The sequence below is a fragment of the Crassostrea angulata genome, chromosome 8 (genome assembly GCF_025612915.1).
Source record: "Crassostrea angulata isolate pt1a10 chromosome 8, ASM2561291v2, whole genome shotgun sequence".
NCBI classification, from domain to species: domain Eukaryota; kingdom Metazoa; phylum Mollusca; class Bivalvia; order Ostreida; family Ostreidae; genus Magallana; species Magallana angulata.
The window spans coordinates 55,458,631-55,474,560 of record NC_069118.1 but is presented as its reverse complement, the minus strand read 5'-3'; the positions used below and the strand labels follow the sequence as shown (position 1 = coordinate 55,474,560).

At 34.1% G+C, this 15,930-nt stretch overlaps 1 protein-coding gene and 1 pseudogene across 2 annotated transcripts; both read left to right on the top strand.

Annotated features, from left to right (window-relative positions):
- Window positions 1-15,930, top strand: part of LOC128158154 (tripartite motif-containing protein 2-like) — a 275,172-nt pseudogene that overhangs the window by 36,361 nt on the left and 222,881 nt on the right.
- Window positions 1,067-9,631, top strand: LOC128158111 (uncharacterized). Of its 2 annotated transcripts, XM_052820835.1 has the most exons (3): window positions 1,104-1,185; window positions 6,523-6,602; window positions 7,268-9,631. In XM_052820835.1, exon 3 carries the CDS (start codon window positions 7,271-7,273, stop codon window positions 8,948-8,950), a length of 1,680 nt encoding a protein of 559 aa, XP_052676795.1. In that variant the 5' UTR covers window positions 1,104-1,185; window positions 6,523-6,602; window positions 7,268-7,270; the 3' UTR covers window positions 8,951-9,631. The 2 variants fall into 2 exon arrangements, with proteins under 2 accessions (XP_052676797.1, XP_052676795.1); XM_052820837.1 differs by lacking the exon at window positions 6,523-6,602 and having other exon boundaries at window positions 1,067-1,185.

The window sequence follows — 15,930 nt, the reverse complement described above, 5'->3', positions numbered from 1 at the left end:
AAAACCGGTTAAAACTGGTTTTCACATAGACTGTTGAGATGAGATCGACGAGCATGAAAATATAATCCATGATAAATAACTCTTGAAATATTGCTTTTAACAATAAAGTCAACTTTTTTGTTGAATAATTATAAAACATGATGTTTTGACAACATTCATGAAATGCATTTTTTAACCTAAAACATAGAAATAATTGTTTGAGAACTACTTCTGTAAATTACTCGTAAATTCATACGCAGTGAATAGGTGTTGCATTTAGAGGCATTTAAACATCACGGAATTTAATGGAAAAACACAGTAGAATGTAAATATACGCAAATGAATAAAACCATGTCTAGACAAAGCAGCAATATTCTCACCCTGTTTATTAAACTTAAATCATGAATTATTCAGTTTTTTACTTTGTTTAAGAATGTGATAAACTTAACAAAAATGATCCAAGGTTAAGAAAAAAGGATTGTGTTTACTGTTTATAAATTCTGCTTTTCATTTTCAAAAAAAAAAATAATTGACTACAGTCATAATCTAAAAAAAAAATATTGCAATAATTTACACCAGAAACATTAGAAATGCTTCTAGTATATATCCACTTTTAAGAGTCTATTAAATTCATTATTTTTAATGAACTTTTAATTAAATTTTGGGACACGTAATAGTAATATAATACATTGTCAATTAAGGAATAAAGCAAGTATGTTAGTGTATTAGAAAAATACGTATTGTAAGATACTGGATGAAACTTTTATCATCAAAAAATTGTATTGAATTAATTGTGTCTTCATGAGTACAAGAACATACGTTCGACTGTCTATATATATCAAATATTTTAAGAATCATTGTTTCTTTGGGCCGAGGTGTCTTGTACATATTTTTAAATAAAAATTTCTGTGGGCCGAGGTGTCTTGTACATGGGCCGAGGTGTCAATAGTTTTGGGCCGACCCGTCTGGGCCGAGGTGTCAACCGCCCTGGGCCGAGGTGTCGTTGGGCCGAGATGTCCGTCTACCATTTTAATAGGCCGCCGACCTAGTCTCGTTCAACCAGACGCTCGGCTGTCTCCGTAAATCTCCGACGAGCCGAGCGTCTGGTTGAACGAGACTAGCCGCCGACCAGGTAGAGGAGGAAACACGAACTAGGAAGATCAAACATGGATATTGTCGCCATTTTGAGTTGTAGGTCTTTATGAGGTGCGTAGTTTGTAAACGTATGTTATTACTGATTGTTGAAGAATTATTTTAATCTAATGCTATAACAGAGTTGGCGAAATTGCCTAAACTGTACCAGGTTATGAGTAGTTTTGAGGGAATCGTTAAAATGGAGTGTGACTAAAATGGGTAGTGAAACCCGGGCCGGGCCGGGATTTTCGAAACTGATAACCGGGTTTTTGTTGATTTCTTAAAAAATACTTAATTGTTCTGCACGAAATTTGCAGGAATACTTTATTACAACTTGTGTTGTCTTCGCTGAAATTTTGATTATCACAGAACGAGTTTTTCAATATTTATCACACATTTTCATTTTTCAGGTGACTAAAATGGGTAGCGAGCCCGGGTTACACATTTTGGCGATATTAAGCGAATTACATTGTTGAATTTGGAAACTTGTGTATTTAATCATTACTATTTATGTTAAAATGCTTAACTAATTCAACAATTCCGTCAAAAATGCCATTTAATAATGGTGATATACACAGATTAGAGCTTAAAAATTTAAATTAAATTAGAAGCAAGTCAATCAAAAATAAAACAACTTTTAAAAATTGAAAAAAAACTTATCCAATTTATCAAATTTAATTTATTTGATGTATTCATACATTTTATAAATGAAATGTTTTGTAATTGTTTTAGCAATTTAATTTTAAGTTTAATTTAGGAATAAATTCAGTATTTGTATTTCTGTATATTTTGGAGGTACAGTACTAACAACGCTGATCCCATATTTAACCATGCTCAAAAATCTTCTTCTCAAATATTATTTGACCAGAAAGACTGTAACTTGTATGGAGGCATCCTCAGGTAGTGTAGATTCAAGTTTGTCCCCAAATCATGGTCCCCAAGGGTAGGGTGGGGCCACAATGGAGGAATGTATAGAGAAAATCTTTAAAAACCTTCTCAAAAATTATTCGGCCAGAAAAGCTTAAACTTTTGTGAAGTTTGTTCACACCATGGTCCTCAGGGGTAGGGTGGGGCCACAATGGGGGATGAATTTTTACATAGAAATATATAGAGACAATCTTTAAAAATCTTCTTCTCAAAAACTACCAGGTATAAGGCCAGAAAAGCTCAAATTAGAGTGGAAGCATTCTCAAATAGTGTAGATTCAAATTTGTTTAAGTCATGGTTCTTGGGGGTAGGACAGGACCCGATGGGGGATAAATTTTTACAAAGAAATATATATAGAAAATCTTCTTCGGGCCACATGGATGAATTTTTATAATGGAATATATAGAGAGAATCTCTAGAGAAAAATGGAGCCATAAAATGGAGAGGGAGGGGGGTATAAAAGAATAGAGAAAAATCTTCTTACAGGTACAACAAAAAAAGGGGTTAGGGATTTACAAATAAAAAAATGCGGATAAAAAATTGGCAGATTTTAAATGGTTTATTAGCAATGTCTACTGTACTTAGTTGTCAAGATATTTTGATATAGCTGCAATAATGTAGCCCTCTTCGATTTTTTATATCTGATGTTACTGGAGAGGGCTACAATTCCACAGGATCTCCGTAATGGTGCAAAATTGATTTTTTAATGCGGCTGACTTCGATCTGAAAAGATCCATTTTTTATTGGACTTCCTTTAGATAAAATGATTTTTTAATTCAGGTTAAACAAATTAACCATATATAAATCAAAACCAGATAAAACACATAAGCATGTTTACCAGTCGTCTTTTTCAGCAGCCATGACAGTTCTCGCGTGATTTTATGGGATGTACGCTTAGAGTTTTGATGGGCTTGATAACGTGAATGTCAGTGTAAATGATCTTACCTCGTTATATCACTAAGACATTATTTAAGGAAGTGGTATATAATGGAGAATTCATATTGACCGCGTTAATTATGTTTAGAATAGGGGAATTCCTATATTCAGTTCAAGATCCGCTCCTGAATTCTCATTGGCTGTCCCTAAATAAAACCGGACAAGGTCGGTAAACTTGGCGGACAAATTCAACTTTCGTTGTTAACATACACGAAAAATAACCGATATATGGACTATACTTGATATTTTTGGATTAATTTATGCCATAGACATCTACAATGTTTGAGTTTAGGTAAGAAATGCAAATGTTATTGTCATTTATGTACGATTTGAGATGATATCGTTTTGGGAGTGAATCACTCCTGCACTTGCACCATTACGGAGATCCTATGGAGTTGTAGCCCTCTCCCCCAAAAAAAAAATCGGGAGAGGGCTACATTATTGCAGCTAATTTTGATACTGTAATTCCAATTTGATCAGTTAAGGCTATTGTTGCTCAGGTGAGCGATTTGGCTCCTGGGGATCTTGTTTACTAACATACAACTTGGCATAGAAATAGTAATCAATATTTAGAAAGACTTTACTTTTGGGCAGAATATTGGCGTAGGAAAATATGTTTTTCAATTCAGAATTGCTGCAAATTAATGAGTCTGGAAAAAGGTAGTGACCTTGACTTGACCTTTCTGTGATTAAACTAATAGAATCATTTAGTTATATGATCTGTTTTACTGTGTCAAAATTTCATGAATTCTTATGCCTCCCTTCGAAGAAGGGAGGGCATATTGCTTTGCTGCTGTCTGTCGGTCCACCAACAGTTTCCATTCATTTTCTTTGCAGAGGATGAACATATTGGAATTAAATTTGGAATACAGGTTTATCATGATAATATCTAGGTCAAGTTCGATTTTGGGTACGATCGAGCAATTTCCAATAGAGTTATGGCCCTTGGACGTAGAAAAATTCCAGTTATTTACAATTTCCGCTCATTTTCTTCGCAGAGGATGAACATATTGAAATGAAATTTGGTTAACAGGTTTATCATGATAATATCTATGTCAAGTTCGATATTGGGTATGATTGAGCAATTTTCGACAGAGTTATGGCCCTTGCACTTAGAAAAATTCCAGTTATTTGCAGTTTCCCTCATTTTCTTTTCAGAGGATGAACATATTGAAATGAAATTTGGTATACAGGTTTAAATCATGATAATATCTAGGTCAAGTTTGATATTGGGTAAGATCGAACAATTTTCGACAGAGTTATACCCCTTGGATTCAGAAAAATTCCAGACTCTGGGATCATGAAACTGTCTTAAATCTTAAGTCAGACTTAAGTCAATAAATTTGCACTTAATTTTTAAGATTGTTCTTAAAGTGGAATACAAAAAAAATGACTTAGGGTTAAGTATGAAATATTGTCTTAAATCTTAAGACTGCTATTAGGCAGACTTAAGTTTATAGATTGTTACCAAGTAAGTCCAAAATGGCGACACTCGTTGGATTTTTAATAAGAAATGATCAGCAAAGAGGGCGGTTCCCTTGTCCTCGGGTTTTCTATTTATAGTTGAGGTTTTTTCCCTTTGTTGACTTGCTATTGAATTTATTTCCCTTTGTTAAAGTAAAAGTGTGTAAGCATGTCTGTATAATGACTGACATGTTATCCAGTAAGAAAATACGCTAATATTTGTGTGAAGCATCTTTTAAATATAATTTGTTAACTTTGTGATAAATGTATACATGTATAATAATGTTTACGATGCAGCCGATAGGAATCTTCAAACGAAGAAGAGATCCACTTTTAACAAATTCGGTCAAAAAATCGCGCGAGTTACTATGATGTTTAAGCTAAGACAAATCTTAGCTAAGTTTTTTCTTAGATCATTTTATGATCAACTTATGTAAGTAATCTTTAATTAAGTTTGAATCTGAGATTTAAGACAAAATTCTAACTTAAATTTAAGACAGGTTCATGATCCTGGAGCCAGTTATTTGCAGTTTACGTTCAGATGTATGCATTTAATAACATGTAATATTTCCCATTTGTGATGTAAATTAACTAAGTCATTCTATTTCTTGTAAAGAAAAAACAGCTCACCGTAAATAATCGAATTAAAGTCAGCAGTGAAATAACAAGCATATAGGGTTAGAATAAGAGAACAACACCATTCTCTGTCCCGAGTTTTTGCTTCCACCACTTGTTGCTTGATATTTCTATAATCATAAATACCTTTGCGCTCAAACTACGTTCATCCACTAATATGAAAAATGTCCAGATTATCTGTTTTGAAATGCCCCCTCTCCCGCTTCAGGTTTGAATACACATACTAAAATAGGAAGTCTACGGGGATTTTGCACTGAATCAGCCATTTTTAAGCCATGATGACTTAAAAAAAATTCCCCGAGGTGTCCCAAGTACTTCCGAATGGAGAAAAGATGTAAACATTTCCCTTTATTTATCTCCATAAGAAATTTGTTTTCGTTCCTGTGAACTTTTATGGGTGAAAAATAATAATTGTTCAATGAAGATATCTTGGATATATTCCATTTTATTGATTTCAACTATATTTCTTTCACAGGTATGTGCATTTTTATTAAAAATCATCAAAAAGTGATGGAAGCAATAACTTGGGACAGATTATAGTTATTTATTAACAAAAGCATTTCATCAATTTAATTTACCCGGTATGCAGTTTAAATAGATAAAATAGAGAAGATTCAATACTTCTTCACATTTAATAAGACTGAACAATTATAATAATTTTTTTTTGAAAATTATAATCCGGCTGCAAAGCATACTTATCAATTTTTGAATTGGCTATGCCAATTTAAATGGATTGTAAAAATACATCGAAGAAGCAATGATAAATAATTTTAGATATACTCAAAAAATGTAACATTTTAGAACTACATATTGTATGTTATTCTAGATAAGTCCATTAATTTAAAATAATATCTGCATGTACCGGTACCTAGTGTCGTGTAGGTGTCGGTTATTTTTTAGTCAGGGGGGATAAATTTTCAGACAAATACTTTTATTTATCTGTAATTTATCGTCAAGACCACGGCGGTGTTAATTTGCTGGACAACTCTACTGAAGGGATGCGCGGTTTTACCCGAGACACCTGTTTTTGACCGCGGGGGTGCATGAAAAGTACGGGATCAGCGTTGAGAGTACTGTATTAGTCAAACCCTTTGACACAAGTACAACCGTTATGGAGAGGATCTTATTTTTTTTTTAAATAACTGTAAACAAATGGTTTCATGATTATTAAAGCATTAATCTGGCAGAGTTATTAACTAATTACAAGTTAACAACTAAGTATTATCAACATTATAAGCAATAAACATCAGTTGCACAGTATGTTGTTGCATCACCCGTATTTGTAACCCCTAAAGATTAAACAGTTTCGAGTAATCAGTCATAACAAAAGTTAACTTAGGCTGTGAAAATGTGTTTAAAATTGGTTAATTATCATTTCTTTGCCTTTGGGAATAATTTACAAGATTATGAACTCATAATACAAGGCGACTTCAACTTCTCTTTCAGAGTAAATTCCGACGAAGTTACAGATCAAAAAACGACTATTTCGCCCTCTAGGTTGGTCCTTGATATGATACATATCTAAAGTAAGTAAAAAGCGATTGACTGTCCAGTGTGAGATCTAGAATTAGTCAAAAGCGATGCGCGTATTAATGTAATTTAAGTAATTGTAGCCTCACATTAAAATTTCTCGCTCTCTCTTTCATTCAGATCATGCTCCCCTTGGTTACAAAAATAGCTGAAAAAGTACGATTTGATAACTGCCTTTTTATCCTCAATTTATTTGCAAAAGATTTTTTTCCTGGACCTCAAGAGAACATGGGAAGCCATTTGCAATTTACTGAGAATTGTGGGTTCAATTCTGATAACAGAAAATTCATTAGGTCAAAGGAAGCAGTATTTTAAATTTTGTTTTTCGGTTTGGAGTTAGAGCTTGCAGTGCTTGCCGACATTGATATATTAAATGATATTGTCCTACATGTCCTACAGACCTGGTTTTACAGGTTGGGACCAATCACTTGAATGGGTCATTATAGCCTGTTTGGGATATAATATCCTAAATAGTCAGTCACATTCTTTAAACATGTTAAAGAAAATTATATGTTGGAGAAATTCTTGTTTAAAAGCATTTAAATGTCTTCCTGTCTTTTAAGCTCTAAAGTGTCCTGTTTGCAAGAACCAAAGTTTTATAAGAAATAGTCAAATGGACAAAAACTATAAAAGTTATATATCAACCTTTTTATTTTTTCAGAGCATGAGTAAAAAGTATCTGACCATGGACAAGCGCTGGGCCCAGGATGTGTTACGGTGTCCTCTCTGTGAGACCCCGGGCCCCCCTATGTACTGTGACATTTGTCACTTATATCTGTGTAAAGCCTGTGTGGGGGAACATCTCTCTGATCAATCCAAAGAACACAAAGTGCTGCCATTTAAAAAAAGAGGATCTACTCCTAAATGTCCAAAACATTCCTCAAATATAAGTGTACTTTACTGTGAACAATGTGACATTCCTATTTGTGCAACATGTGCTTCCTCTAAAGAACACAGTGGCCATAAATTTATTGAAATAACTAAAAACATTGACATTAAGAAAGAAATAATTCAAAAAGATTTACAAGAACTAGAGAAATCCATTTATCCTAAATACCAAGAGATTGCATCTATTATTCCAGTCCAGAAATCTGCTCTGAATGAAAACTCCCAGAAATTAACAACAGAAATCGACAGACATGGAGAAGACTTGCACAGAGAAATAAACACCATTATCAGAAACATGAAATCTAACATGGAGGAAATGGACACCAAACACCTGGCTGTCTTAGACAAACAGGAAGATGAAATTAAACACACCATTTCTGAAATCACACAGACCATTACTGAACTGAAGACGTTACTGGACTCCAATGATGTCAGCCGTGTCTCTGCCTACAAATCCAGGAATGATGAATTCAGAAGATTGCCTCCTAAACTCACAGTGTCCTTACCAAGTTTTACCCCTCAGAAGATCAACAAAGAACAGCTTTATCAACAGTTTGGATCTCTGTCAGCGTCATCTATCAAAACAGAAGAACATGGCTACACCATGGAATCTCCCGGTGCTGAGTCCTCTCCCCTGGACAGACCGCTCATTGATGTACCACGGATCATCACACAGATAAAGACCAAGTATGAACGATTATACAGTGTGTCCTGTCTGAGTGATGAGGAGATGTGGACGTGTGGTGAGGACAAAATCATGAGTCTGTACAACCTCAGTGGGAAACTAGTGAAGTCAGTCAAAACCAAGTCAGGGGACGTTCCACGGGACATAGCAGTGACAAGGAGTGGGGATCTAGTTTATACTGATGACAGAGATAGAACTGTGAACATAGTGAAGAATAAAAAGATAAAGACAGTGATCAGACTACGGGGGTGGATACCTCTCGATGTCTGTAGTACCTCCTCTGGTGACCTCCTGGTTGTCATGGACAGTGATGATGATAAACAAACAAAAGCTGTGTGTTACTCTGGCTCCACAGAGAAACAAAGTATTCAGTACGACGACAAAGGACGACCTCTCTTTTCATCTGGTGAGTACACTAAACACATCAGTGAGAACAGGAACCTAGATATCTGTGTGTCCGACTGTGGAGCCCATGCAGTAGTGGTGGTCAATCAGGTCGGGAAACTCCGGTTTACCTACACTGGTCCTCCCTCTACTACAGAGGGATCATTTGGTCCAATCAGCATCACAACAGACAGCCAGGGTCGCATCCTGACAGCAGACATTAACATTATGCACCAGTGTATCCACATCCTGGATCAGGACGGACAGTTCCTCCGCTACATTGACAACTGTCATTTACACGGTCCACGGGGTTTATGTGTGGACACCAGAGACAACCTCTTTGTGGCTGAGTACACAGGTACAGTGAAGAAAATACAATATGTCTAGAACATTACACAGCAGTGTAACATTGTTTATATGTATTACATGTTGACAAACTGACTGTGTGTATATATATAACATGTATTAGCATAAAGATAATTAATTATATTATATAATAGAGTCATGCATATAAAAATATACGTCCATTTAGTTCATGTCAACAATATCATTGATTTGTTTATCATGTTTATACATCACAATAACAAACTGTTTTAGTGTAGTGATTGTATTGTCAATGAATTAAATGTTTATACATTTAATGTCTAAACAAACTGTGTACATTATAAGAATACAATCAGAGAAACCTTGTTTGGTATTTGTCAAAGAAATCAAAACATTTTAATGTTGATAAATGACACTAATGGTAAATTAAATATCTTTGAAAATTTTTTTTAGCTCTCCTTTATATTAAGGTATGAGTTAATTTCTATCCTTTAATATAAGAAAATATAAATCATACATTTTTCTTCTGTCAAACATTATCAAAGCAGAAAAAATGAAGGTACATGTACCACATTTGTTGAACATTTGAGTGGTGTTTATTTGATCTTTGTCCATTAAGATTTCTGTCACTGAAGATTGAGTAACTTTTGTTTCTTACAAACTAGTAATAAACCCTGCAGTTGTACATTGTATACCTTTAATAATGTGTTATTACGTCTAATAAATGATTTGTAATCAACTTTGTTAATTGGTTTTAATTAGTTTTTGACCACATAATTTTAAATATTACGGTAAAATTGAAATGGACTTTCATGTTCAAACGGATGGAGGAAAATGTCTGAATGTTTGCATGATCTGGTAAAAATTGTTAAAACTGTAACCCCCTTCCCCTTTTTTTAAATCGATGTTTGCAAACATGAAAATAAAAAACAATAGACTACCTGAAAGGTTCAGCCAAGGGCTATAGGCTTTTGTTTATTTTCCTGAAACGTTTGGTTGAATGTTTTATTGCAGCAAAAAAATTCTAATATAAAGTAGTCATCGCGTCAGTCATTTGTTGTATTACATTGCCTTATTTTTTAATGTCAAGCAATTATAAAAGCATGAAATACTTGGCTTTGAGTTTCTAAAATGAAGCACTATTTGAAGACGTAGATATGCATATATTAGTTATTACATGCGCAGATCTGAATTTTTTCTCGGGGGGGGGGGGGGGTCTGAGGCATATTTTTGGCAATTTTATTATGGCGTCGAGCGAAGCTCGAAAGCCATCTAGGGATCTTACGTCCGGAAGTTTGCAAATTTTTTAAGGAGCCAAACAACTCAAATGAGTGCAAAGTTTTCTTATGTGTTTGAAGAAAAATAGATGACATACTTCAACTTCGAGCAGAGCTGTACGTCAACAAAACGAGTTGGCAGATACGAAATGGTTGATGTCTTTGAAAATGTTCATATTTTATTGTAAACAATATGTCTGGGTTTCAGCGGACGAATACACTTGCACGGAGACACATGCGATAGTTGGCCTACATACTCAATTTGGTTATGAAATATACCAGCCTGCAAAACAGATTATTTTGTATCCATATCGAATATTGACAATGCACAAAAGTTTGATCTTTTAGAAACAAAACTTCCTACATTGAGCGATAAGTATATCTATAACCAAAATTATATTTTAACCAACTAGTGAAGTACTTTCACTTTGTAAACAACGTGAATGGGTGTCTTTCTTTTATCTACCCCTGATCTTTTCGGCCCGTGTCATTTGGACCCATGTGAATTTTAAATCAAATTGATAGTAAGAGAAAGTGTGTTTATCAGCAGTATACAAATTACAATATATAGAATGAAACACAATCATAATTTAAATAATTTATTTAATTCTATATGAATAAAGAGAAAAAAATCTATAAAAAAGATTTAACTCCTAAGATATTTCTAAACTTAGTTTTTTAATTAACATTCAATTTTTTTTTAAGAATTAGGTGAGTCAATTTGTAATGAATTGTAATTTAATTAGTTATGTGATAAAAAACATAATTTTTTAAAATTATTTTTGAAAGTTGACTAATGTATTTGTCTTTATATTTGTTTTTAAAAAGTAAGTATAATTGATACCAATTTCTAAATGAATGGTCAATAACCAAATCAGAATGATTTTTGAAAATATTAAAAAAAATCACACTTAATTTTAATATTTCTATTATTTTAGTTGACTGCGTAAAATCTATATTAAATTTCATTTTTGTTAAATTGACCGCCCAACTCAATTTTTATAAAAATAATCTCCAGCAAACAACAAGAAAAGTTGGTCTCATTATAAGTACACACATTACTAAGAGTTACAAAATCATACTTTGTTTTCAGGATTTTTTTTTAAATCTACAGTACCTAAGTGTACATTTGATCAATGAAGGAGAACCATAAATAACACAAATAAAAAATATATGCATTTTTGTTAAAGTCGAGATTATTTTGACTTTTAAAAAAAATTATTTAGATTTTTATTCTTCAAATTAACTTTAACTCGACGCCATTGTGGCCCTTCAGGCCTTTGATTTTGTAAATATAAAGAAGGCCAGGGAAACAGGCTACTAACCCCCTCCCCTTCTAGATCCGCGCATAGATATTCAATACCTTAAAACCTTGAGAATGAGCCGGATTTGATAATAAGCCGGTTTTCAAAATAATCCACTTATTTCTTGCATTGAAATTACTAAAAAAAAAACATGTTTTGAAATAAGACAGTCATGACAGTGCCTTTCATTCAGGAAAGATTGTGTTTTCTACAATCAAGATATTTAACACAGTATTATTTTAATTACTAGTATTTTATTATAAAGGTATATAACATTTATGATTAGTTTTAAAATAAAACATCGAAATCTTAAGGAGTAGGTCAAGTAGTCGCCATTGCTAAAAGCTCACTGTTTTAAAGATAGACGCGCAAAATTAAAGACACAAACATTTTCATTTTACTCTTACAGATGTTTAGCTGGATATTCTAGATCAAACAAGTAGTTCACAATCTATCGATTATATACAATTTATTGGTTTCATATTAAGCCGTGGTTTTGCTCTCGTCGTTTCCGGTATTTTGTTTGGATAATGAGCCGTGAATTGAAAATAAATAAACAAAAAATTAAAAGTTGACAACGTAAATCTACTGAAAATGTCAGTTTTTTTATAAAGTATTTTTAGGCACAGAGCATTGCTTCGAATTCGAAGTTGAAGAGGGCAGCCATACCCCTAAAAATATTTAAGTGTAAAAATTAAAAAAGATTGTTGCAGGGAAGGGGGTTGTTATTTAAAACTGAAAACTTTATTACAGTGATTTATATCATGCTTTTTGATGAATAATTTCAATACATTTTTAACAGTTACAGAAAAGTGGAGGGACATTTTTGTATAGCCATACTGTGAATTGCAAACATGTGAGCTCCCCGTTCAGTGCGTTGCTATATGCTTTTTATTTACTATTAATTTTCCTATATATTCACTTTTATGGGCTTAAAATTACCCACCTTCGCCCATCTTCTAAGTGTTAATGTTGCACTGGTGCGGCTTAACAATGACATTATTATTTCATTCGGACATATACATACGTTGTAATAAGCAATAAACTCATGAGTTAGGGTCCTTTTTAATGTTTGTACGGATTTTCACAGAAGAAGTAAACAAGTATTTTATTCAGTCAACACAAAATCAATTTTCATATACATGTCTGATATATTGGAGTTATCTCTCTTTGACCAGGAATGCATATTGACATCTACGTTATTATGCATATTGACATCTACGTTATTAATACTAAACTCATTAATCACAAAAATGAAAACAATCCAACAAGATTGATTTGTTCGCTACATTGAGTTGAATCTATTTATCATTATCATTATTAATATTTCTTTTATTTTTGCATTTTTCTTTTTTGAAATACTCCATTTAGGCATCCGGAAAAAAGTGAAATTCAATATCTGACAAAAAATATTCAACAATTTCCTGAATGATCATGAGATACTTAACTTGCGTAGATCTTTAAGATGAAAAATGAGCTTTGGATTTCAGGAAATTATTAAGTTTATGGGACCTACAAAATATGCATGTGCAAAAAAAATAAATCTAAAAATGGACATCATGACAAAAGGAACTATATTTTATGGACCTACAAAATATACATGTTCAGTCAAAAAATGGCCATCACTCGCTTATCACCGCTAGCTGCGACCCGAGTTCGATCCCCGTGATCGACGGTGGTTGTATGTGATATGGTTTGGCGGTTACCCGATTGGACACGTGGGTTCTCTCTGGGTACTCCGGCTTCCTCCTACACAATTGACCCCCTCGCGCTATCATCTGTTCCAACGAAAGATATTAATGTAAGTTGTAGAACTTGTTTATCAGTCGTTGTAAAATAAATAAAGTTCAGTTCAATGGCCATCATGACAAAACGGAATTAGTTTCCTTGACCAACAAATTATACATGTGCACTCAAAAATGGGCATCATGACAAAACGGAAACATGTTTTAAACAGTTTTACTTTACGATTATCATTTTCATGACTCTATTAAAAATCCAGAAGAAAAAAAAAGTCAGTGGTACTAAGCTTTAAGCCGATAAGCGTACCATTTGGTACGCATATCATAAAATGCTACAAGCTCTGCAGGTTCGGAAGATTACACTGCTCTAGTTATTTATTCAGGTCTTATTTCAGCAGGTAAAACATACGTGTTTGAAGGGCTACTTAGTCTACACGTAATAAACTAAACCCGCATATTAATTGTTATTTCCTCCATAAATGAAAACTCCTATGATATGCGTTCCTACAAAAACAGATATACATACCATAAAACAAATAAGAATTTCTGGATATGCGTACCATCTGTAAGATGATGTGCGCGCGTGCATGCGTGTTTGAGTGTGGATGTCCAATGTTTTTATTTCTTCATCAATAAAAAATGTTAAAATGGATTTAACCTCTGTCACACCGAAGCTGCGTCCTCACGGCGATCCCGCTGCGTCCTTAAATAATGTAAAACGCCAAGGTAAACGCAGTAGAGTCTCCTACAGCGGCGCACATTGAACATGCACAAAGTACGCGCCGTGGCTCTGCGTTCTAATAAACACGCCGTAGAAGCGTAGTGAGGTCGCCGTGACAGCGCCGTAAGATCCCCAACAGCGCCACGAGAGCTCCGTCGGCGCGCTCAAGGAACGCAGCTAATCGCAGTGTAGACGCAGTGATAAGTCAATTGCGCTTGCACGGACACCTCACGGAGTCCTTTGGGATCTCACTGTGTCTTTATCGCGCTCTCACTGCGCATCTACAGCGTTTGAACAAGTTGTTTTTCATTTGGCTGCGTTCACACAGCCCCCCCCCCCCCCTCCGCCCCCTACGTCCTTGCCATCAATATATTTTGATACATAAAACAATAAATTACGAGTTATCGGAGCCGTAACATTCAACAACGAAAAGTGCGTGATTGCGGGGAAAAGGTATATGCGTCAAAATGCGTGATTGTGGGGCAACGGTATATGCGTAGAAGTGCGTTACTGCGGGGAAGGGGGTTAAAAGAGATCAATACAGCCTAAAAATGGCGAAAGGGGGCGTTTGTAAAATGTTCGGCCTTTAACGAAAACCGTACAGTGTACAGAAATATGTGTATACCTCTTAATGATCAGATATCTTTAAATCCACTAGTTGTTTTAACCAGAAACTTTCCAAATTACTTTATTGTAAAATGATATTAAAACAGAAATTGAAATACATTTCACTGTATTTCGTTAAAAAAATAACCATTAACTTATATTAACACTATAAAGGATAAATTTGTGTGATTCAAATTACTTGCTACATGTATACACAGTTTTAAAAACGATCCTACGTACCTGAACTTGGAATATATTCTATAATTAACAATTCAAATCTAAACACTTATATTAACATTACTAGTCCAATTTATAGGTGGAAATGAATGAAAAATTCCAAACTAATGTACAAACTAGATGATATTATATAAATAGTGCCTGTTTGGGAGGGTAACAGTTGAAATTGACACCCCGAGAAAACCATTGTCAACCGACGCGAAGCGGAGGTTGACAATGGTTTTCGAGGGGTGTCAATTTCAACTGTTATCCTCCCAAACAGGCACTATTTATTTTGTTATACTGATTGTCTTTTTTAAAATTTTAAGAAAATTTTACTGCTTTTATATAGGAATAACGTGAATTCTACAGCGAACCGTACGCGCATAATTTTCGCGCATGTAACATTTTTTAATGTTACCCGTTGCCAAGTGCGTTGCTAACGCCTGAGGGTAATAGTAAATATTATTAACTGCGTCTTAACCAATCAGATTTCAGTATTAACATGAAAGTATAACAAAATGTTATAAATACAGCCAGAGAAAATTTGAAAATTGAACTTGCAATAAATGTAATAGGCGAAGAATAGATTAGATGCCTTAAATTTTACAAGTGTTTTTATTCATAATTACACCTTGTAATTAATTGCATCCCAAATATTCATTAAATAAAGGTATGATAAGAATCCCTTCACAATGACATCCCCTGTGTGTATTGTTGTTAGTATACACACGCCAACAGTAGCTCTCGTGTATACACGGCCGTTTAAATTTGACAGCAGGTGTGATAAAGCCTTCCAGTATGTATTAGAGGGGTATCCCAAACTGGATAAGGAAAGGGATACAACATAAACCTTGTTGTTAATTGGGGATATCTCTCTCTCTCTCTCTCTCTCCTCTCTCTCTCTCTCTCTCTCTCTCTCTCTCTCTCCTCTCTCTCTCTCTCTCTGTTAAATTGAAGTTACCACCTTACTTTCTGTACTTTGTAAATAACAACACAATACTTACTTTCATTACAGTTTATACACACACAAACAGACACACATTGCTGACATTTCAAACTTGAAAAAATATGTGAGGTAATCCTCAGGCAAATGCATGTAGCATCATTTTTGAAAATGGGAACTTCTCATGATCAAAATCATGAAAATCCGAATTCGTAGCTTCATATATCATTA